This window comes from Gasterosteus aculeatus, chromosome 18, assembly GCF_964276395.1.
Source record: "Gasterosteus aculeatus chromosome 18, fGasAcu3.hap1.1, whole genome shotgun sequence".
In the NCBI taxonomy this organism is placed as follows: domain Eukaryota; kingdom Metazoa; phylum Chordata; class Actinopteri; order Perciformes; family Gasterosteidae; genus Gasterosteus; species Gasterosteus aculeatus.
Window position 1 is genome coordinate 12,254,402 of NC_135706.1, and position 24,257 is coordinate 12,278,658.

Below are 24,257 nucleotides of genomic sequence, written 5' to 3' on the forward strand. Positions count from 1 at the left end.
TCCACAGTAAATCTTTGTCTCACAAAGACACACATGCAGACCCCCCCGAACATTCCTCTCTGCAGTCATTTATTAATAGACATGTCTTTCATCTGTAGCATGCACATATCTTTAGTGTGTTGCGACGGTCAAGAGCTTCTCAAGGATCAGTGTGTGTGACTGTGTGTGTGCGTGCGTACGTGCGAGGGCACTCACACACTCTGCCCGTATGATGATGGGCATATTTCGGCTAAGACATGTTTATGCATAAACAATTCTATTCAGCGATGACGATAACGACAGTGAAACCTTAGCGCTCAAACAAAACTCAAGTTGTGTCACATGACCAAGAACCAACTGCCAGTCCGAAATCAACTAATTGCTGTTTATCGTTACTTTAACCATCTGTTTGTTTCTCACACACACACACACACACACACACACAGAGGCCCACGTAGCCCTGTTCCCACCTCCATTCCCAGTCACCGCCATTCAACTCCGGCCCGCCGTGGTCCCCTCCATTCATGGAGAGAGCAGTCATTACACAGCCAGAATGCACAAGTCAGTTCCCACAGGGCTCCTTCCAGCGAGGGCAGCCTGGCAAGCGTTGTTCTTGAACCCTTCTTGCCTGTTTGTGTGTGTGTGTGTGTGTGCACTTGCATAACGATTGCCGTTTCTCCTTCAGTCTATTAGAGTCACCGCCATGTGTAGTGTCTCAACTCCCGTTCCCCCGCTTGAGAAGAACCAAATCTGTCAAAGGCTTCTCTGCTCTTGATGGCAATTAGGTCACTAAGAGATCGGCTAAATGTAGAGGTGTGTGTGTGTGTGTCTGCTGAAAGGATCATAAAGTACAACCTGCACATCCACAGTATTAAGTCTCCGTTCAGATTTTGTCATGGCTGTTTGTTTTCACCCACTTGGAAGAGCCTGATGCAGCACTCGCGAGTATTTTGTGGTTTCATCAGCCGACGGGGAGATGAGCAACATTTACCTCCCACTCTGGTGCCCTCTGTTAACGATGTAATAGCCAGATGGGATTGCATTCATCTGTAATTGAATTCCTATTAAAAAAGAACCAATATCCACCGTGGACGTCGGCTCTTTTTTCACCATGACATCTTTTCAGATATCCAGATATTTATTTTGGGGGAAACGATGACCTTGTAGACATCTGAAATGCAAGTTATCAGCAAGTTGTTAACGGTTAAGAAATGGGGAAATTGAGTCAAACAGTTTCATACCCGATGTTACACAACTGTGGTTCTGAAGAAGAAAAATAGGCAAATATTCAGGGTCGATAGCCTTTCTACTAGAAAGTCTCCCGAGAACAGATGAGCTCTGCTTTGTTCCCAAAGGCAAAAATAAAAATCCACCAAATGCGCCTTGAGGGAGGTTGTATAATCTCATGCAACATCTGACCCGTGTCTGTGCACACGATGGTTCAGCATATTCCATCGTCGGTCACATCCTTTTTTGCGTCAGGCTTTCCTCTCTCCCCCTCTCTCTTACACCCTGTCCTGTTTCTCTCCCTTTCTCTCTTCCTGTTGTTTTCTTATGGCTTCCAGACCTTTCCTCTCTCCTCTCTGTCCATCCTCTGCACTTTGATGTCCGACCTCACACTGTCACAACAAAGACGTGGCCCCCTGCTCGCTCTTTGGCTCTCTCGTTTCTCCCATCACATCGGTTTGTCTCTCTTTTCTATGTTTTAAAGAATTGGTCTGAAAGAGAAAAGTGTTTGCCTACATAAAATCCGTCCAGGGCAACTTCAAAGAGCGACAGTCTGCAGCCGCTCATGCCGGAGAGGTGTGGCAGAAGAAAAAAACCGAGACAATACTAGAGATTAAATGCATCCTGTGTAATATTCGGGGGAGGTGAGGCGGGCGTGCAGACAGTCTCACGGTGGCGTAATGACACACTGCAGCAGGTGGGAGCTCCTCTTACAGGAGCGTGAAGGTTATTGTTATCCCACGTCCTCCCCTCAGTCACACCGGTCACACTCGGATGCACACGGATATACAGTCTGACTCCATGACCACCACGGGAGGAATAAACAGGGACTTTTCTAAGCTGCAGCGAGCCGGGGCTTATCTCGTGATGGCTAATCGGCAACCGTTGAATTGAGAAAGAAACGGAACACTTCCATTGAAAAAGAAGCCGTGGCACCGTGACAAAAGGGGGGGGGGGGGCGCCGCTATGTTTGTCTTTTCCGACAGCTGTTCGTTGGCTCTTTTTCGAGCACATTCTTGGTCTTTTAAACATTGGAAAACTGGAATTTCCTCAGCTGAATAAACAAGCCGATCAGCGAGTGCGATGTAAGGGTTCGCCTTAGGAAAACACACACAATGTCTAATATTTAGGAGACCTCATTAAAACCGTTTATTCTTATGTCTCAACGTCTGGTCAAGCTGAAGGAAAAGTCCCTGATTTCAGTCAGTTGGTGCACCAGCGATCACGATAACCATAAACTTAAAATGATCACAGGGTCGAGAGTGTCACAGCTGTTTATTGTTCCCTCAGAGCACTCAAGCTCTTTTTAATACCTTTTCTTCGACAGTCAGTCCAATAATTGGCGGTATTGAGAGAGTCATGATTATTTAAAAAATACAGTTTCATTTCCAAACCGCCCTGCCGACTGTGTGTTTTGGTTCCAAAGAAGTGGACGTAATCTGTTCTCAGGAACTATTTGTAAACATGTCGACGTGGGTGATTATATCTACACGTGTACGCGTACCCCGCCCCGCGCAGCACAGCTTCCATGCACAGATACAACACCATCAAAGTGCCCAATCCCTCTAAAGACAAATGAATTCGCACTGGTTTTTCAGATGTAGTCCCTGGCCGAGGTGTTGGGTGTCTTAGACTCAGCATGGATTGTCTTGTTTTAAACTACAATCTAAATATCACACGCCGTGTCCGTCTGTTTCTTTCTATCTACCAAGAGTCGCTAAGCTTTATGCAACTAAAAATAAAAGACTCCTCTTGCACTCACTCTTTACACCCTTTATTGCTTTTGCTTCAGTTATATTCAACGCAACTAAAAGAGTTTGGCGCCGCGATGCCGTAATACTTAATAATCAGAGGGTTTATTTGCTCTGCTAATTTTATTTGTGAAATACTATAGAACAAATAAGCCACTCATGGTCCATCTCACTCCGCCCCGAGGAAGCTGCTGTCACTAGAAATATGACATACTCCACGCAGGAATCCCCACGGACTCCTGAATCTCCCTCTGTAGCAGCTCTGGCTGGCTGCCTCCTCCACAGAGACCTCATTGTGTGCAAGTGCACTGATAAAGTTTCCGACCGTCCGTGAAATAGTACCACGGCTCGGGCCGTTATTTACGTGGCCGTGTTCGTCTCTGCGTGAGCTGCGGCGTGCAGGGATGCAAATGTTTGGCCCGTGATCTGCCGTCACATCCGTCCGGACACGTTAAGCCCCGGGAGTTCTATATGACCAAAACAGGTGTGTGTCGTCTTATAACATTGACATTTGATTCTCTCGCGTCATCTAACACTATGAATTACTGACGTGTCTCTCTCCCCTGTGAGAATAGGTGCAGAAATCTCCTCTGCACATGCTGAGCACACGTGCAGACAAAGCTGCAGGTTATTGGAAGTATTTTTAAAGTTATATAAGCTATTGAACTTGTCTGAAGGAGAAAAAGAGGCTTGTTCCCACAAACATTCACCATCTGACGGAACAATAAGTTGGCGCATCTGACATAATGCTTGTCAATACATGTAATATGCGGCAAAATTCATTAAAAATGTAACTAGTCTTGAGGGTTTCCAGGCCGTTTTACAGACATGTGTTGACATGTTCACTCAGTTGAAACAACGACCTTTTTGGTATATTCACAGGGATTCTTTTTACTTTTATTTTTGCCACTGTATTGTGTTTGCTTACATTTAAACACACTGTAATCCTCCATGTATAGATGTTAAGACTATTGTAGATATCCAGCTGTTTTGTGCAGATGTGTGCGTGTGTTTAAAGGCACATTTAGAAGGGCCCTCTCGTGCCACACAGTGAGGGGGGATTTTCGGAGTCAGTGATGGGGATTATGAGGAATTTGATTTCATACAGCGACAGTAGGGTTAATCTCTCTAAACCCAGCTGGAGTCTGCATGCCCATTCCTGTTACTGCCCACCAATGGAGGCAACCGGAGAATGTGGAGCTGAGCAGACAATTGATGATGGTGTGAGTCCTGTTAATTCAGGCTCCAGTGAAGCGCTCTGGGTGAGCGGGCCGCCGGTGTTTCGCTCACATGGAGGTGCGGCCGCTGCCGTCGCCGGACTTCTCTTCCTGTCTGCGGATTCTTAAATGTCCTGCTTGTCTTTCAGCAGTGTGTCCCGAGGTGCGCTGCTCGGCTCGTTTCAGCGGCAGTCGCATTTGGGAGCGGCGGCGTTGGGATCTGAGTGGTCAAACAAACTTGCATTTCACTATCGCAGACTGGGTGTGTCCCCTCGTCCCTGGGTGTGTTTTCCCAAAAGCTTCCAGAAGCCCGGGCGAGCACGTGGATGCGTTTTTTACAATTCCTTGTTGACATTTGTAGTTATCAAATTACTTAATATCGAAAAGACAAATGTAGTCAAATTAAGCGGCAAGGTGACAAAAGAGCTCAACTTAGCAGCAGATTAATCCATGATAGAAAATAACTAATTATTTTCTGGAACACGAAGCTGGAGATGTGGTGCCGGGGTGTCAGGCAGCCGTTATTGTTCACCTGTCGGTGGCGTCACCTGAGCTGTAGTCGTTGGAGGGCAGTTTCACCCCCTTTAGGATTCGTTGCTGTTCCTGCCTCAGAGCGAAAGGCATTTTGTCTTTATTCAAGGTTTGTGTTTCAAGTTGTTTTGTGTTGCTTAACTTGATCTGCTCCTGGTTCCAATTGTTGTACTTCTTTTCTATCAGATATGTGGAGATGTTTTAGTTTTATGTGGAAATACGTACAGACAAATTTTATTTAGTTTATTTTCAATGCAACCTACCATCTTAAACCATCCCACACACTTGAATATAATTCCCCCTTTTGATTCGAGAACCTAAATGAGGCAAACAGGGCAGCACCACATGAAAGAAAAAGCCCCTCCTCCTCCCAATTACCCCAGCAATGTGCCCCTACTGTCTGCGAGCATCGGGGCAAGTTCCCTCCAGCAGAGGCCCCTCCCACTGTTACCGCCTCACATCCACCCCTTACCTCCAGGGACTGTCGGGAAAGACTTGGCCAAGAGGCCCAAAGGTCATGGAGGAAGAAGGGTGTGTGAAAGCAGGTTAATAAGCCCCAGTAAGGGCTGTGGGCCTTTGGGGAGCAGAGGTCCTCTGGGCCCCACTACCCCGGAGGTCTGGAGACGGGACTGAACGCCTTTGTTGTGGCAAGACTCGAGCAGCAATGAGTGGTTGGGATGGAGAAGGTCAGACCCCCTAGGGCTGGGAGGAAAAAGAGAAATGCATCAATCTTTCTCTTTTATCAATCATTTATGAATAAGTCTGGTCTTTGTTCTGCGTCCTGCTATCGTCTCCATTTAGTCTTTCATGTTATCTCCTCTTCCACTCAGTCTGTCTTTATTTTCCCTCTTTATCAACTAACCGCTTCATGCACGAAACGGCTTCTTTCATGCATGAATTTTAAAATAGGAATCACGGCACAGCGACTCAACAGTAACTCGGCAGAACAAACCTGTCGGTGACCTCCTCCCTCCATAAACCGCCACGCAGCAGTGGAACCAAACTTCGGACCAACAGTAGAGTTTGTGTGGGAACTTCAGGATCAAATTGTTAATAATTCACACAGTTGTGTTGATATGTTAATGGTTTTAAAATATTCAAATTCAATAAGCAGATCCTATACCAGATTTTGATGACTGGGTTGACTTGTGATAAGAAGTCTTGAGCTTATGTACAGCAACAACTCACAGAAAAACTGCAGTCACAGGACCAGCCCCTAAGGAAAGTAGCATTCACAGGTTGCCGGGCCAGTGTACAGCATGAGCCATTCATAAGATGCTCTGCAGAGAGCCAGAGTTCAGTTAAACGTCCGCCTCTTTTGCCCTTTTGTTCATTTCCCTTCTTTGGCCTAACTCCCAAAGCTCAGTCCGTCTCGACGTGGTCCGCTCAGTGTGCCGTTGAGTCTGATGCGGCTGTACAGGACAAAGCAGAAAACGGAGGATGATTTCCTTTGGCTGTCCCAGCAGTCACACACTCACACATTGCTCACCAGTGTTTAGCCCTCCCAGCCAGCTGACCATTCTGTACGGTCACAATTCGGTAGCTCGATAGAAGGAGAGGGATCAGACAGACAGACCGCGGGTGGGAGCAGAAATGAGAGGATGCCCTGGAGGAGCTGAGAAAGGGAGAAAGAGGATAATAACAATAGAAGGGACAGCTGGGATAAAGTATACACAGGAAGGAAAGAAAGAAAACAAGCAGAGGCTCAAGTGAGCAAATATGGTGCCAGAGCTCTACCTTTTATACTTGTTCATGACAGAAAATTATAAGAACTTCCATCCGTTAATAGCATACTAACAAAAACACTACATTTATATTAGTTTACCCCCCCGTTGTGGAACATTATGCTATTTGTGGAATAGATATTATGCCAATAAATCATTACTTGAGGGGGAAGAATAGTGTGGTCAGGAGGGTTAATGGGGGGTGGGCAGGGTGAAGGGGCGGAGGGTAGTTTATGGTAAACACCCACTAACAACATAACTGAGTGTCCTAATTGGACAACGACGTGCGTGTGCGCGCGTGCACATTTTTTTCATCTCTGGCAGAAGCTCTCCAAGAAAACAGCTGTGTGCGTGGCTTCTTAAGGCCGGGGGACGAGCCCCCCCCCCCCGCCCCCCCCCAGCCATCCAACCCCTCCAAAGACACAAACACGCCCAGTGTCTCCTCACCATATGGGAGCCCAACCCAGCAGGCCTTTCATGTGGTTGTGGTCTGGAGGAGGGAGGCGAGGGGACACACGAGGTCTGAGCAGTTTTCTTCTACCACTCCTCCTCGTCCCATCCCTTTGTTTCATGCTCAAGTCGCGGTAGTTATTTATATTTTATTTTCGTCCGGGTCATGAAGCAACAGAGCGGTTTGTGGTTTGGGCTCAAGCCCAATGGTTTCCCCATCCCCTGCCAAAGTTTGGGGCGTAGAGGGCTTTGGGTGTAGTTGAGCTTTGCCAGATGTCCGCCTAAGCAATTAAAGGTACTAGCACCCCGATTTTGAGTTTCTGGAAGGCTTTTTCTTCACCGAAGCACTGATGCGATATGCTCTCGGTAGTACTGGTATTCAGTCATGTACGTTCTACCTGTGTTATGACTACTTCTATTAACTGAACATGTTCCAAGCTGATTTTGCTAGTTCATCTTCAAAGTCTGAGCTGCTCTTCCCATTTCAGCCGCGCTGCCTCGTCGTTTAATCTCTCCATCACTCTGCCTCACACAGAAGCCCATTGTGTGAGCTCATGTCTACCGGCCACGGCAGCTCTAAATGTACTAACACCATAAGTCACACACACATATACACACACACACACACACACACACACACGCCAGTTTTCCTTGTGGGTCACTGGGACACTGAATGGAACCAGGTCACATATCCATATAGGGTGTACCCATGTAGAGAGATCAATGTTGACGTTAATATCATTGTAGCAAATGTAGTGTTAGAAGTCCAAACTTTGCATCCCCCTTTCTCACACACACACACACATACACACACTCACGATAACTACCTTTGGTTGTGCGATATGCTGCAGCGAAATTAATTGCGATAAACGATATTATTGTAATTTTCTGATTACTTCATGCCCCTGATGACATGATGACCATGTAATAGCATAATAGTGCAAGTGCACTCTTTCAAAGAACAAAGAATGTTTTATTCTTCAGAATATTTAGACATTAAATAATTTCTGCTGCCAGATCAGTTTTTCAATTGTTGAGCTTATTCCGAGAAAGGAACACCAACATTTACCTTTTGGGGCTTAAGGCAGAATCTTTTTTTTTAATGATTGAATCTCTGTGGCTATAGAGCGAGTTACGCGATCTGTGAGTGTGCGCCATTTTCTTCACGTGTTTTCACGTTTATATTTGTCGAGAAAAGCCTGTAACAGGAGTGTCTGGAGGACCACGTACCAGTTCCAGCTGTAGTTGTTGTTCCCTGGTTGAAAAACCGGATGGGATGGTTGTGCTTTAGATGAGATTTTAGGTTACTTGTTGGCTTTTTTTTTTTTTTTTTTTAAAGTCGACATACCAGCTCTGCTTAAAGCCAAAATGTTTTCACAGTGGAGCTGAAGATTGCGGCTTTGAAACCAAATCCACGTGGACTTGTTTATACTAACTGGCTGTAGACGTCGTGAAAACACTCACTCTCAACAAAGAAAGAAGACAATATAACGAAGGCAGTTTATGTAAAAATGAATAAAATATATCACATCACCAAAAATGATCGCCCTCATTTCCATATATTGTGCGATAAGTCAATATATTGACTATGGTAACAGGCCTACACACGCATGTTCTCCTCCAGTGTGAATGTCATGCAAGAGGATCATATCCTCTCCCCTCGGGTGTGTTCTTGAAAGACCTGTATCTCGTTTCCCCCTCCTAGAAAAGTCATTTCTGAGTCTGTTTACAGTCGTTGATGGAGAAGAGCTCGCTATTGTGGACAGCATTAAGACGCACAGCCATCACTCTGATTCTTTTGGGGAAGCCTTTGATTTGGTGCGCTGTTTGCGTGTTGTGTCAATCGTTGCAAAGGTTGCGCGTGTAGCCGGCTGGTGCCGATGAATCACCGAGGCGACTGGCGGGGTTTTACATGAGTTAGTTAGTGGCAGTTATGTATTCTGGGGGATTGATTGGTTTTATGGCACCAAACTGGTCGACATCACCGTTTCTCCAACACGGCTCAGCAAGACGGGACTTATTTAAGAGGATAATCCCCTTTTCTCTTGCTCGAACTGTATGTGTATCAGATTTGCACAGTTCTATTAAATGTTGAACACACTCACAGAACGCCCAATGCTCCACATGTTGCAAAGGCTTTAAAAAGTGTGTGTGTGTGGTTCGTCACTGTGCCCTGCTACTGTGTGCTGGTGACATTTACCGATAGGACTCTGCAGCTGTCTTTTCTCTGCTGCGGCCCTCTGCTGACACTGTCCAGACACACTCATGCCGAACGAACAGACGCAAAGTGCTGCCTCATGGTGTGTGTGTGTGCGCGCGAGCGCTGCTCCTTCCTCTCTATGAAGGCCTTTGTGGTGGCTAATTGTGTTTGTTTGTCTAATTGAGGGCCTTGACGTCTTTTCTCATGCTGCTAATGAATGCGTGAGTGGCATCAAATTCTGAGGAGTGTGAGAAGACTGTCTGGTCTCTAACTTGTGCGTGCGTGCAGACACAGACAGACACACACATGCTCACATACTGCACACCCTTAATTTCAAGAGTTAAGATGCAAAGCAGCCCATGTACCAGTGCTTTTCCTCCATTCTTCATCTCAGACCAAACCCGTTCAACCACAATGTCGCAGCTTCGCTGTGTGTGTGCGTGTGTGTGTTTATGTGTTGGCATGTTAGAATGTACTTGTTCACATTTAAAATACGCCCTTGAGAGTAGTTGGTCCACTAAGCCTTTTTTTCAGGTAGGGTGAAGAAAAGACAAAAAAAAGGAAGGAAAAGGACCTAAAAAATGACAAAAAAATGATGAAATCTGTACTCTGTAATCTGTGTGGAAATGTGTGAGTTTGAATGCAGTTATTGGTAAATGTTTCCAATAACTTTGTAAAGCAGATAGAAGTTGAGAGCACATGAGATGAAGGGATCCAGAGGATGGGGTTGTAAAGGAAGCGAGAGGCGGCCCAGCACGAAATATCAAGATACTGGGACTTTCCCAGATGTCTTTGTTCAGTAAAGCAGTCTTTGTAGAAAAGGTGAATGAAACCCCTTTTTTTAACAGGTTAAAGTAGTTTCTTTGTCACTGGGTTAGCAGGAAAATCTGAAAAAAGGGGAGCGGCGTGAATTTGGATGAAAACTACAACCTGTGTACGCTGTACTGCTGCTTTGTCCGCTTGTGCCTTGTCTTGAGATTTAAGTTGCTCTCCTCTCCCTGCACACGCTTCACAACATTAACCATGAACCAACCCTTTTTGTCAGAGATGCATTTCCCAGCATCCTGTGGGAGATGTCGCTGTCAACTACATCCTGTTCCATTTCCTGTCCCTGTCGCCATCCTCCCAAAACCCCAGAACCCGTGACCATAAACTCAGACCTTTGAGAATAAATGCTCTTTATCGGACAGCCGCCTCGTCCAATCACCTTCCTCAGATTATTCCTGTTTGACTGTTTTCTTGTCAGTTAGCCGGAGGATGTGACGAGTCTTTCACCGATGCTTCCTGCCGGACTGGAAAAGTAGAGCAGCGGGAAGGAATTGTTCCCGCGGAAAGGGATAGTCGAAAAGGTTTCCGGATGATTTGCAAGTTATGATCGGGGCGAACAATGCACGGGCCAGAGTTTTTTTGCACACATAATAATCAGTTTCCTTCGCTCTAAACACAAGTTTGGTCTGAGTTGATTTTTAAACTGACATTTAAAATGAGGTGCAGAAAACATGTGCGGTTGCAGAACTGATAGATCTGCACACGCTCACTTAAAGACGTGGAACTATCGAATATATATGAAGCCTTTAGACGTTTGACTCTCATCATCATCATCATCATCATGTTTGCAGATTTAAGTAAAACCCTCCTTGAGGACGGGTTCTAACTGCATTAAATTAGGTAACATTCTTCAGGTCCTTATTGCTCAGCAGCTTAGACCTACAAAGAACCCGTTTCAGAAGTGAGTGCTTTCCTGTGTTTTTACGCCGATGACCCCTAACTTGATAACTGAACGGGGCCCGAGGACCCGTCGCAAAGCGCTGCATCGCCCCGGCAACAACGGTCGCTTGGCAGATAGCTTGGGCATCACCGTAGCAACCTTGGGGGTTGAGAGGTTACCCGGTTAAGGGGCGCCCCCCTTGAATGCACCGCTCCCCCCTGACACAAACGCACACCCCTCTTTCTTTGTGACAGATTTTTGATTGGTCAAAGTGTGTGTGGGCTCTGCACGCGTGCAGCGAGGCGGTGCAGAGGTTACACAGTGCGATTGGGAGTGATTTTGTGTGTGTGTCTGTGTGTGTGTGTGTGTGTGTGTGTGTGTCTGTGTTGTCTTTAAACTGATGTGAGTGGTGCAGTTTGGGGGCCAAATGCTGCACGTTTCGTAGCGATCAGATAACATCATGCCTGTTAAAGGAATTAGGATTTGGAGCCGGAAGCAAAAAAGAAACCCTTACACAGGTAAGCCTGTGTGTGTGTGTGTGTGTGTGTGTGTGTGTTATTTTAGTTTTTTTGCGTAAAAGGCAAAGTGTCGCGACACACACGTTCACATCTAACTAGTTGCAGGACTGAAGCAGCTGAGGGTGCGAAGAGGGATTAGAGCAGAACTGGAGACGTGTGAATTAGAAGGAGAGGTGTGAGAGGTGGAGGGACGCCGTGCAGACCGGCTTTGTTCGGGCTGTTTGCTGGGACGACGTGGGGAAGAGCAGCAGGAGCCTGTATGCTGGGACTGCATGGAAGCTGTTGGAGAGGTAGTCTGCAGGTGATGTTTTATATTATATTCGGGTTGCTGTTTAATAGGGTGTGTGAGGCTTCTTTTCCCTTTGCTTGCTGATGACTGTCAGTCGCTTTGGATAAAAGCGTCAGCTAAATGACATGTAATGTAATGACTAACTAATGACTTACTGGTATAGCCGGCTGTTTGATGGGAAATTAGAGCAATGTGAGATGAGTACCGGTATGCCTTGTTTTATAAATGGTGTGAGTGTGCAGCAGGTCAGAAGGTGTTGCCTTGAGTCCATTGAGGACAGGAGTGGTACAACAGCGTCATCATATTGTACTGCTTTATGGTGGTGTATTAATTAATAGTGTAATTCAATTCACCTGTATTATCCTGTTAATTAGGGGTTTCTTATTTGGAGTCACATGACACACTACACCTCTCATCAACAAAAACCCCATAATTTATGTTGTGATTGATTTTCATCTTTTTCAGTAAAGGTTTTTCATTGATTTCTATTTTATTTGACATTCTCCATTAAACCACATGGACTGAAACATATTTTAAATCTTACTCAGAATATATGTTTATTAAGTATATTTAGTTAGCATAATGCAATTCAATCCCACAGTCCAAAAATACATACAAAAGATTATTATTATTATCGATATGTTGCGTTCTCGGTCACACTGTCAGAGAAGTGTGTACATTCTTTATTTCATGAGGCTGTAATGTATTTCTATATGTTGAGAAATGGAACAAAAACTCCATCTGGCAACGTTGTTTATGTTATGGTCGAAATGTTGCTTTACCTATGTTATTTGTTTAATTAAAAAAACATAACCGTGTGTGACATGGTGGAAAAGATAATGATTTTTACTGAGCGGTATCATGGAGTCTGTTTCTTTTTTCCTCCAACATGCACACGCACACACACACACACACACACACACACACCGACTCTTAATACCACAACACCTTTTACCGCTCTACTAACCACATATCCAAGGTGCTTATTAGCAGTGCTGCAATAGTTGTCATCAACACATTTCTCTCACACACACATCACACGTCTGTTTCAACCCACATGATCAGTTCTGCTTCTATTCCTTTCAGTTCTTTCTCAAGTGATTTAGTTGTGTCAGGTTTGAAATTTAATTTGTGTGATATCATTGATTCAAAATCGTTCTTATATGCACTTCCTTTAAATTGGCTTTTCTGGTCAGTTTGTTCCCCTTTTTTTTACGGAGAAGCGAGTGGAAGTGGTGCTGGACGTAAAACATTGTTTTCATAAGGCAGCTGGCAACAAGGGCCCAAAATGAAAGTTGAATATTTTCCTCCTGGGTTGAAACTATTCAGGTCTATTTTGCGCATCATGTCCATGACACCGTGTTGCTACGTGCAGCGAGGAAGGCTGAACGTTTCGTTTCTGTTCCATCAGTGTCTAAATCGTTGGGAAGGTTGACATTTATGATTGAGGAGATACTTGTATTTTTTATGAATCACTGTATCTGTATCTGTGTGTGTGTGTGTGTGTGTGTGTGTGTTGTTCCTCACATCAGCCCGGATGACCTCGCTGGGCACCGACTCATGCGCTGCAGTCGAGAACAAAAGTTTATTTTAAATCTTCTCTTCTCTGTTTGTTGGAGTTGGGCCTTCAGCCTTCGTTTCCTCTCAGTCAAAGCCTCTGCGTGGATGTTGCTTGTTTTTCTCTGGAAGGGGTCAGACATCAGTGTAAACAGGGACAGACTGACAGATGCATATCCTCACTAGATTGCACAAGCTTGTCAGCTTGGATATTACTTCATTCCTCATTTATTAAGCTTCCACTTGACATTTTCACTGATCTATTCATGCTGCTGATGAAACTGAATATCAGACAAGTTGTAACGCGGCCTTCAGGTATATGAGCCCTGAACTGTGCCAAAACAAAGCTCTCCTCGGGGCATGTTTGATTATTAGGATCCCGATGTTCTCTCTTGAGCATTTTGTTGTTGCTCAGCATGTGACGCAATCTTCTCCTAGCACCCTCTGAGAATGGCTCCGAGGTGCTTTTGCAGATATGTAACTTTCCCGCACGGGGAAACGTTCCGATCACAATGAGGTCTCCAGATGATGGGAAAGCGAGGAGCTGTTGTATTTTTCTTCTGATTTTAGAAATGCACAGTTGACACCTTTTCACCTTCCCATCCAGTTTGAATTAATTCATCACTAAAAGCGTCCGCCGAGTGAAACTAATGAACCGTCCTGTCTCTCCCCTCTTCTCTCCACATGGTTGTGTTCTGGAACCCGACCCCTCTGTGACTCCTCCTGCTCGACTCAACAGGTAAGTGCTTTTTATTTGACATCCTGTCCCACAGATTTACAACACTTCTCCCAAGCTACAGGCGTTATTTTAATATAAATAATATTTGTGCATTTAATAGTCGCGAGAGTCAACATTACACTTGGAACTGGTCATTTATTCCCAGCGGCACAAATTTGACCTGGAAAAAAAAGAGGCTGAATTTAGCCTAAGTGTGTTTCTCCAGGCGGTGTAAATGTCCCCGGGGTCGTCCTTCTCGACGCGGGGGATTGAAAGTGAAATCGCGCGAGACCATCAATCCTCCTTGTTTTGTCAACGCTGTGCCACGCCGGGCCCACGGGCGCCACGCTGGTTCTCCCCCTCTCTCTGTCTTTGTTACAACTCTCACAGACCCACGGCCGTACACGCCGCGGTAACCACCCACAGAGACTCCAGGTCCGCTCGGCCGTGAAGTGTCCTCACTGTAGTGCGCTGACCTTCCCTCACACCCCCATCACCCATATCACTTCACTTCACACTGTCTCTCTCTCCTCCAGCAGCCTGTAGCTCGTCCAGCCAGTCCGACCAGCCACTCAGATCCAAAGATTTACGAGCCACTTTTATTACTGTAGCGGGGAAAATGTTTTTCTAAGTGAGACCTCCACCCCGAGGACCTTTCTAAGGGTTCAAGGAGTCACAATAAGGTCGGAAAGGTGTTCAGAGTACTTGTCCTGTGTGATTCAACACAAAGTGTTGTTGTTAAAGGCTTTTGGGCACTTTGTTTTGTTGGTATTGTCCCGTAGAACTAATGGGGATGCACTGATTTTTCTTCAGATACAGATTTCTTGGGATCATTCTTTCATGTGTAAGGAGACATCAGGCAATACTGTAATCGTCTCTGTGTTGGAGACTGAAGATGAACTATGTTTCAGGCCCCACAGCTTCGTTCAGCCCAGTTTAACATTGTCTCTGTTTCTAGTCGGTTTAGTGCCTTTTTTTTCTCTTTGAAATTGATCAATAAGCAATCACTTTAAATGACCAATGGAAAAAAAGGTTTGATATTTTTGTTATCTGTCAAGATGCCACCTGGCTGACAAATATTCCTCTTTTTCTCCGTTGATGGATATTCACTCAGAGATTTCTTGTCTTCTGCTCACCATCAGTGCACGCACATGTGTCATTAGGCGTAGGTCTGTGTTTAAAAGCTCCGGTGGGTGAAATGAGGTTAAGTGTGTGTGTGTTTGTGCGTGCGCTGCTGTGCTCAGGGCTGCATTCAGACTCATCCAGACTCTACGGGTCATTAACTTATTCTCTACTCATTATAAGAGCCTTTGGGGCAAGACGTAGATGATCCCTTTGTTCCCTCTTTCCTCACTTGTTGGGATCAGAGTGTGTGACTGTAACTTTAGGAGTTATTGCACCACAAAATAGAACCTCCCTCTTTTATAAATAAATATTTGTGACAGAATCAAATTCAAGTTTCAACAAGCATCCGTAGTTATCATTATTCAACAAATAACTGAACTAATCTTCACCCTCAGGTCTGTGTTTGTTTGGTTTTATTAACTTTGTAGTTGCCCTAACCCGGAAACACAGCAAACCTGACAAACTACTAGTTGATTTCAAATATTGCTAAATCCTTGAAGTGTGCGACGGCCCGTTTTTCAAGCTGAACCCCACCCATCTCAAACCATCGAGGAGAAAAGAAAAATGATACGGACATTTCTGAACTGAGACATGATAATTAGCCGATTGGGCTTTCAGAGCTTTGAACGCTGCTCTTTTCGCCTCTAAACTCATCATGCCTCCAGATCTGTGACTCGGATGTAGTTTATCAAACCATGGGTGAAATACTGTGCCACTAAAGAACAAATCCAGGCAAATAATGAGCCACCGAAAGCACATGCAGTTGTGTGGAAGCAGTCTTTTAACCGTTGGCGGTCTGGGGCAATGGCGGGATTATTGTCTAGATGCCAAAAAAGACCCAGTGACGGACAACACGTCACACACCGGTGACATTGCGTCATTTGGATCACTTTCGTGGGCGAGTCCCCCGACTGGCCTCTGTAGTTGGGGCCTGTGGAGGCTGCCGGCTGCTCTGTTCTACAAGACATCACTCGTCTCAGTCCACTAATGGAGGTATGGTGATGGAGACTGAACTGTATCTTCAGGGTGGTCGATTTTTCATGAGATCCTTAAAGGTTTTTACACATGAAGATCATGTTACTTTTACCTCACAGCTTATCCAAAGCAAAATTATCCCCCGAATCGTAAGAAGATCTGACGATACTGTGTTCATTATGTAGAAAAAGATCTGTAATGGAGGTTTTCTTCCCGAATACCGAAGAAACCTAAGCTGTTTTGAACACAGTCAGCGGCCCCGGAGCACGAGGAGGTACCGGTGAAACTTGAGATACAATGAAAAATACACAATACCTGTCTTGCACAAGGCTACATTTCATGTATTCATCTTGTTTTTGCTGGTGAAAGACAACAATATTCGTCCTGGTGTAGAAACCGGAGACACGCATGCTGTTATGGGTGTAAAGTGCAGCGTTTGAGCACCACAGGGTGAGCACACGGATCAGCGTAGGTCCCCTCGCCCCCTCGGCTGTTTGCCCGCTGCAGGAAGTGGTCACTAGACTGTATTTAAAGTGTGCACAGATGGACACACACACTTGCAAAGACGAGTATGTGCTCACACTCGTGCAGAAATCACCATGTGAAATGCACACCCAGACACTTGGACGCCTGTAGATTTAGACACACACACACACACACACACACACACACACACACCTGTGAGCAGCCTTGTGCATGCAGACGGACGGGCTTGAAGCCCAGCTATGTGCCCGCGCACACACACAGACATACTCACACAGCAGGAAAGCTCCTACTGTCTCAGGGCACCGTCGACTTGGAGCGCGAGGTGGGCCGAGAGTTTGCGCACCGCCCACCTCAACGTGGGGACACAAAGACGGGCTGTGTCCAAGGAAAAGGGAGACGGGGCAGGTGAGGTGAGGAGAGGGCAGGGCCCCAGGAAAAGGACAGCGACACGTTGATACAGATTTATTTAGAAAAAACAATTGGCAGGGGGGGGTGTCTGAGGTGTGCAAAATTACAAAAGCCCATCAAGGAGGGGAGTTTGAGGACGGGTGGGATGAGACGAAGGGATGCGGAGGAAGGCAGATGGGGAGAAGGAAAGAGGGAGAGAAATGGAGCGTGTCCAGATGGAACTCCAACTTTTTGGACAGCCTGTGGGAGGAATGTCTTTGGGGAACTCTATTTCCGAGTGGTGTGTGTGTGTGTGTGTGTGCGCGCGCGCTTGATCGCGGCTGTGTTTTGACAGTCTTGTGGCGTTATATAGTTAATCATACCGCAGCAAATATGAACTTCCTCACTGTTGATATTACTCTGTGTGGGTGGCTTCCTCACGGGGGCCCTATTTTGAGCTGATCCATTGTGTGAGTTTCAGTGTGCACGCGTGTGTGTGTGTGTGTGTGTGTTTGTTTGCGGGCTCCCCATTACACTCATGGTTTGGCTGAAATGTGCCTTGAAACCCCCAGTGTGTAGCGGCTGGAAGTCGGCGCTGCTGATTTGGGTTCTGCTCCTAAATCCCTCACTAACGGGATGACTTGCTCTGGGAGCTGTTCTTGGATCAGGAGTGAGGAAACTGAGCCAGCAGAGCGAAAAGAGATTTCAGACAAGAATCTGTGCTTTTGTGTGTGTGTGTGTGTGTGTGTGTGTGTTCATGTGTGTTTGTGAATTAAAGCTGGTCTCGGTCCAGCATTTAAAGGAGGCCTGTGCTGGATGCATGTAGTACTATCAGCCAGGATAAAGAGGGATGAGCTCAGAATAACGAACATTTTTGCATTCTGTGTGTGTGTGTGTGTGTGTGTGTGTGTGTGTGTGTCAGACGGCGCGCAGCTGTAGAGGGCAAAACGCCAAACCCAAAGTCGCCCTCCATTGTAACGGTCGTCCTACCGTCTGCTCAAACAGCATAATTTACTCTCTGTATTTCTGTCTTTTATTCTAAGTCTCTCTCTCTTTCTGTTTGTACAGTTGCCTCCCCCCTTTTATTTTAGAACTCCCATCTTGCTTTTGCACTAACATTCTCAGCTTTTATACCTTCTACAATGCCTTTCTCCTCTCAAAATTGGCGCTGGTGCCAGCACTGTGTGTGTGTCTGCTGGCCAAAGAACAAATCCCCCCACACACACACACACACAGACACACACACACACAAATCTACCCAGGCGGGATGGGTGAGGGCCACACACACACACACACTCTCTCTAAATAAACGGCTGCTGCTACCGTTATTTCACACATCCTGGTCTTTATGAGAGTTTTCCTCTCACTTGCGTGCTTGTTAAAAGGCTTTTTACATGTAAACATGTGGCGTTTAATACTCGCACCTCTCGGCGGGTTGTAAACCTGCAAATGCTTGTCTATTAATTCTTTCTCTATTTTTTTTTTGGTGGGGGGGGGGGGGGGGGTTGTGTTGGTTCATCTTTGTTTCTGCTTCACATTCTTTTGAGCCACACGCTCTCACAAAACAGCAGAAGACTGTGGCACCTGTAGTGAGCAGGCCCCACCGGGGGGGGGGGGGTTGACGTTGCCAGATTGGACTCCCGGGAGGGTTGCCAGGTTGGCTGTCAACACACGAGCTGAACTTTGTCTTTGCTTCAGTCTGACTGTCTAACCCGCCTTCTTTCTGCTCTGGTCTGTCATTCAATCAACCGATATGATATGAATCATTTTGAGTGGCCGATATGTTATAAAGTTGTATACAGGCTAAATGTCAAGCTCACAGGTGAAGACTATTAACTGCACTTTTGTTCCAAGCGGGTGTTTAGTGTTTGAATGTGTGCGCGCGGACCCATACGTCCACAGCGGCATGTTCACCGTGTGTCTGACGGAGCTTTCATGTATGAACTTGTGCGGTGAACCCGTACATTCTTCCGTCCTGACTGGCGCTTCCCACAAAAAACAGCTGCTTGTCAAAAGCTAACTATCAAAAAAAAAAAGAAAAAAGACCTTGCACACATGCTCTCCCCAGCGGTCCCGCCTCTGAGATTTTGAAGACCGGTTCCCCCGCTTGTCAGAATCCAACATTGTTGCAATGACAATCACGCTGGCTGGCACTTCATGAATCATCTCCCATTTTAAGTGTGTTCAGGGTTTCAACTGTTTAGAGGCGCAGTTTTAACAGGTGCACTCAGCTGGATGTGGAACCTTTTTAAATAACAATAACATTTCACCCCCGATCTGTTTTTTTTCGTATTTTGAAATACTCCATCTGCATATGATTTTTACCAGAATACCAGAAGTCTGCGTGGAAGCTTCAATGCATATGCAAACCACATCTGGGCTCAGGTCTGCTGGGAAGGCTCCTCCACTCAGGCACGACCGATCAGGAATGCACAGAGCCGACCGCACCCTCTCTCCCCTTCAACCACTGGACGCAGGCCTGTGGGGTGTGTGTGTGTGTGTGTGTGTGTGTGTGTGTGTGTGTGTGTGAATGCCCTGCTCAGATTACCGGAGTCCATTTGGTTTGTAAGCTGCCACTCCTTTGTCAAACGTCTATTCTTTTCATGCCATGGCATCACCTCATTTCGGTCTTCCTGTCTTATATCATACACACTTTTAGGGGACAGCACTTACTGTAAGGAGAGCGCACACCTCTCAAACGCACACCCAGCCTGTGCTTCCTCATCCTTTAGTGTTGACGGTGCAGGCATTTTTTCATGAAATTTGTGTGTGTGTGTGTATGTGCGCTCGCAGGAATTAAATCCAGCATTCTCTGGTCTTGTGTTAAAATACACAAGACACAAAGTGACCGACTTAAGCGTAGAGCCAGCTGCTGCTAATGGGTCCGGGGTGAGAGGTCAAAGATACCTGCTTCAGTTTTGTCTTTGGATAAACCGCACTTCCACTCCCGACTGTGTGACTCTACGTGCACACATTTACTCAAATATTCACACGCACACAGACATTCTTAATTACATACACATAGGAGGGGTGTCTGAGAATAGTGCTCCCAGCTAAGCCAACTGCTTTTACCAGAGATTAATGGAAGTGACGCACACACACACACACACACACACACACACACACACACACACACACACACAATAGATGTTGGAATAATGGAGCACAAGGGCCGGCGGAATGAAGGGATTTGTCTTCAAACCACAGTGAATTGATAAGAGTTGACTCCGGGGGTTGGAACCAGCTTAGTTGCTGTCCAACAACTCCACACAAGACCCTGTGTGTGTGTGTGTGTGTGTGTGTGTGTGTGTGTGTGTGTGTGTGTGTGTGTGTGTGTGTGCATGTCTGTGTGTGTCCTCGAACGGGCTCCTCCAGAGAGGCCAAACATAGGCCTTGAGTGTTTGGAATAGCAGCGTTATCCCGGACTAAAGTTTGCTATCTTTGCGCACACATAAACGGAGAACTGCTCTCCATCCCCTTTCAGCCCAGGAGATAGTGTTGTTTATTGTAGTGTGATAGGCAAGTGTAATGTGTGTACTTACCGACACACACACACAAAACACACAATCGCCCAATTTTCGGGCCCATTTGACCTTTTGGTGAAGATCCAAGGCTCCACCGACTTTACTGCTCGGGTGAATTTCAGTGCGATGGCGTCCTCATGTGGTCAAAATGGCTATTACACCTCGACGAGGCGAGCGTCATCAAGACGCCCTGCTTGTTTGCTTGTACTTATACTAGTTAACACAAATATCAGTATCTCATATTCTATACACATGTATAGAATATGAGATACTGATAATCACTCTCTCTTTCTAAGGATTGAGCTGGAAAAGATGCATCACAAAAAGCACAAAAGAAAAGAGTGCGCACTGTTTGAAAGGGACATTAGCAACACAACTCTCTGTGGCCATTATTGTTGATTCAGGTTGAATCATCTGTTGGTTGATTTTCTCAATGTAGTTAAAAATAGTGAAATATTGCCATTATTACATCCCATAGTAGACATTTTTGGCCCATCGGGCTAAAACCCCCAAACATTCTGTCATGTTATTAAATATGACGCAGAAGAGCAGAAGAAGCTGCTTTAGAGAAGCTGGACTTTGATAACTCTTAAGAAAATCAAGACAGGTGGACACATTATGGGAGTAAAAGGTTAATTAGAAAGTTTGAAACTTGATTATTTCCTGTGACAAATTAGTTTTCACCACGTTTGCTTTTGCATCATCCGCAACAACTGGGCTTTAACTTCAAGGCTTAGTCGAGGGCCGTCAGCGTCAGCAGCCGTTGCCGGGTTACGGGCCCTGCCCCCCTCCGCCCCGCCGCGGGTTCATCTTCCTTCATTCTCCTTGTTCATTATCATGAGGGTTAGTCACTTTTATTCTGTCGTCTCCTTTCCTTCCGTCACTGCAGTTTCATCAAGGTTGTGTTACATGGAAAAAAAGCCTTTATTCATTTGTATGTGTGTGTTTGTGTGCGCAGGGTATACCTTGCCTGTGAGTGCGTATGCAAGCCTTTTCATTGTACAGAGACTCTCGAAAAATAATGATTAGGGTCGACCTCGCCCGACCTTCAACCTCCCATCGATCTTAGTGGCAGTTAAAGTGGATTGTGACGCCATATTAGGTCAGTATATGGATCCTCAAGAGGCTCAGATGGCTAACTGAGTGAGTTTCTGCATATAAATACTATACGTACATCACCCAACATTTGCAAGCGCTGCACATTTACCTGATCTCACTATCGCACCCACACAAATCCTGCGGCGTCTTTGACAAACCACACAATCGCACATTGAAGTCTGAAAGCAGCCAGCCTCTTGTCCATCACTGTCAGTGTGAATGACCCATCACCTCTTTGCAGAGCCTCATGGGAGCCTGAAGAGGTAGCCACATACACTCACACAATTTAATGTCACTCTTGGTGCCCTTTATTAATCCCATTAATGTGTGCGGCCAACAGTGAAGGACGACTTCACAGAGAGAAATGTGAGGTTTGAGATTCTCTCCTCAAAGGCATTTTTGAATGGAAACATGTAAAGGGAAACATGACCTTGTTTGTGAACGTTCACATGTTACCTATCACAAACAGTGTGCATTTTACAAGAGGGTGATCAATTACATGATAAGTACGGAGTGATAAGAACACATTTGATGTACCTCAAAGTGACGAAGCGTAATTAGAAAGCGCATTAAGACGAAAGGATCCAGTCAGACATGCTGCCGGTGAAGATGGAGGCTAAGCTCTCAGGTTCAAAGAGGGGTCCGGGTTTAGAGTTCTCCGCATCAAAGGAAGTCTATGTACCAATGTGATGCTGCATCGAATCGGTGCCAACGTGAGCTTTCTTCATGCAAGGCTGAATGTTTCTTGTCTTGCATTGTTAACATTAGTGCATGTCCCTCTTCCATAATCTTGCGTCGATAAAGTTACACCAGACTTGTGGAGTTTCCGCGCACATCTGGGACATCTGTATGGAAATAACATGTGGAGAATAGATTTGTCGGCACCGAAGTAAACTTAATCTCATTGACAGCACGTATATAAACTTTGAACAATGATTCCAACTCCAGAAAGATCAGAGGGATTGTTAACATTTTCATACCAATATGACATGTCTTAAGTTTGTTATATGTCTGGCAAGGTTCTAGTATGCAGCCCAAATTTCCTCCCATCTGTCTGGCAACTGTCTGCTGGAAGCTCACAGTTCTGCTCATTAATGTGGTCCCATTAAAGTATCATAGTGATGATAATGTTTTAATGCGTATGATGTTTTCACAACGATTGAGGAATACAAGCCATCACAAAACACACAGTGAGTCTGAGTGACTCCGACCAACCAGAATTGCATTTGAAACACTTACAAGTGTTTGTCCAAGTGAGGAGGAGAGGCCCTCCTAACCCTCCAGTAGAAATTCCAACATCTCCTATAGGCACCTAATATAGAACGTGGACACGCACACACCGACTGAGCATACTTCCCTTGACGTGTCTCCCAATTTAAACCATAACCCTGACCCTTCAGGCGCATCTTGACCTGAGACGTCATTCATTTTCCATTGATCTGAATGTGATAGCGATGAAACCAAAGGGGTGGGCGGGGGGGGGGTGTTGGTGTTCATTGACTCCCATACAACGGTCTGGTCCGGTAACAAAAGCCTTCCGCCGTGGAGGAGCCGAAGCCCCGTGTTGCCGCTGGGAGACGGCCTCGGTGAAACTGTACTTACTGGGTTTTGGGGATTTGGCAGACACACTCAGCCGAGGCTTTTGTCTGTCTTTGCGAGGGTGGGGGCTGGTGGATGCACTAAATGCTGCTCTGGGCTACGTGTTGCTTCCAGGTACGCCCGCTCCTTTCCGCTGTGCTCGCCCTCCGTGTGACCGTCAGCCGGTGCGTATCGATGTCGAGCCCTCCCGGGCCTCTGATGTCGGATCGGGTTACTTGGCAACCGGGTCTAATGTCACCGTCCCATGTCTGTGTCACGCAAGTGTGTCGAGTGTTTGTGTGCGTGTGTGTGGATCTGAAAAGGGTGAAATTAAATGTAAACAGCACTGAAGGATATATATAATTTTTGGAGTAAAATTATAGGTTCCAGTTTTTTCCCCCAATGTTTTATCCTTTCAAAGCTCCGTTTGATTCAGTGTATCCACACTGTCAAATCTGTTTCCACGTCGTCCTGCTCGCTCATTGAGAAACGCCACACCGTCTCTTTGCAGCCGGAGGGTGTGTTAAGCCTTCTAACCTTATTCAATTTGGCTTTAATTATAACGGCGTTATCTTAAGTTGAAAGCATCTCCTTACAGAGCAGCTCGTTCAGTGTCTGTATGGCGTCGCTGCTAATCACTCCCACATGCCGAAGAAGATATTTATTCATATCTTGATGTTTGTCTGTTATGTAGTCACTTCCTTGTTATTGCATATTTCCCTTGACCTGCAGGGACTGACGCTGAAATGACTCTGTTGACGTTATTGCTTATTTACTGTAACCTCCACCAGCGTCGGGGCTGTGTGTTTAATACCAACAGTAGGAAAGAAAAGAACCACAACGCGATACAGCAGAACATCTGATATTTTGTAATATAACGTTGACAAGTTAACAAACATTTTTCACATTCAACATGAATCACAAACCCATTCTGTTTAATTTCTAAAGTCAAGCATGCCTGATAACTTTCAAAAATAAAAATAAAAACAATCTTTTCATTTCTGATAGAATCGAAGATTTATTTATATGGTCGAAATATTAGCATTTTTTCCTTTAAAGACCAACAGATAACGTCTAAGCTGCTAGTGAGAGAGACTCATCTGACCGGCAGCCAAAGCAAAGCTGTTAAACGTCCACTACAGATATCAGATTCAACATATTGATTATGGTCCCTGCTGTCGCCTCTCTGTGTGTAGCGTCAAGGGAATGAAAACA

The 24,257-nt window shown here is 45.7% G+C and overlaps 1 protein-coding gene across 4 annotated transcripts in view; it reads left to right on the forward strand.

Annotated features, from left to right (window-relative positions):
• nhsl1b (NHS-like 1b) overlaps positions 1-24,257 on the forward strand; it is a 76,821-nt gene that overhangs the window by 4,390 nt on the left and 48,174 nt on the right. The window contains exon 2 of one of the 4 annotated variants that reach the window (XM_078093315.1): positions 19,171-19,328. The exons of the other annotated variants lie outside the window; for them this stretch is intronic. Within the exon in view, the coding sequence (XP_077949441.1) occupies positions 19,199-19,328 (130 nt within the window). The 5' untranslated portion in view covers positions 19,171-19,198. The remainder of the gene's footprint in view (positions 1-19,170; positions 19,329-24,257) is intronic. 4 annotated transcript variants of the gene reach the window in all.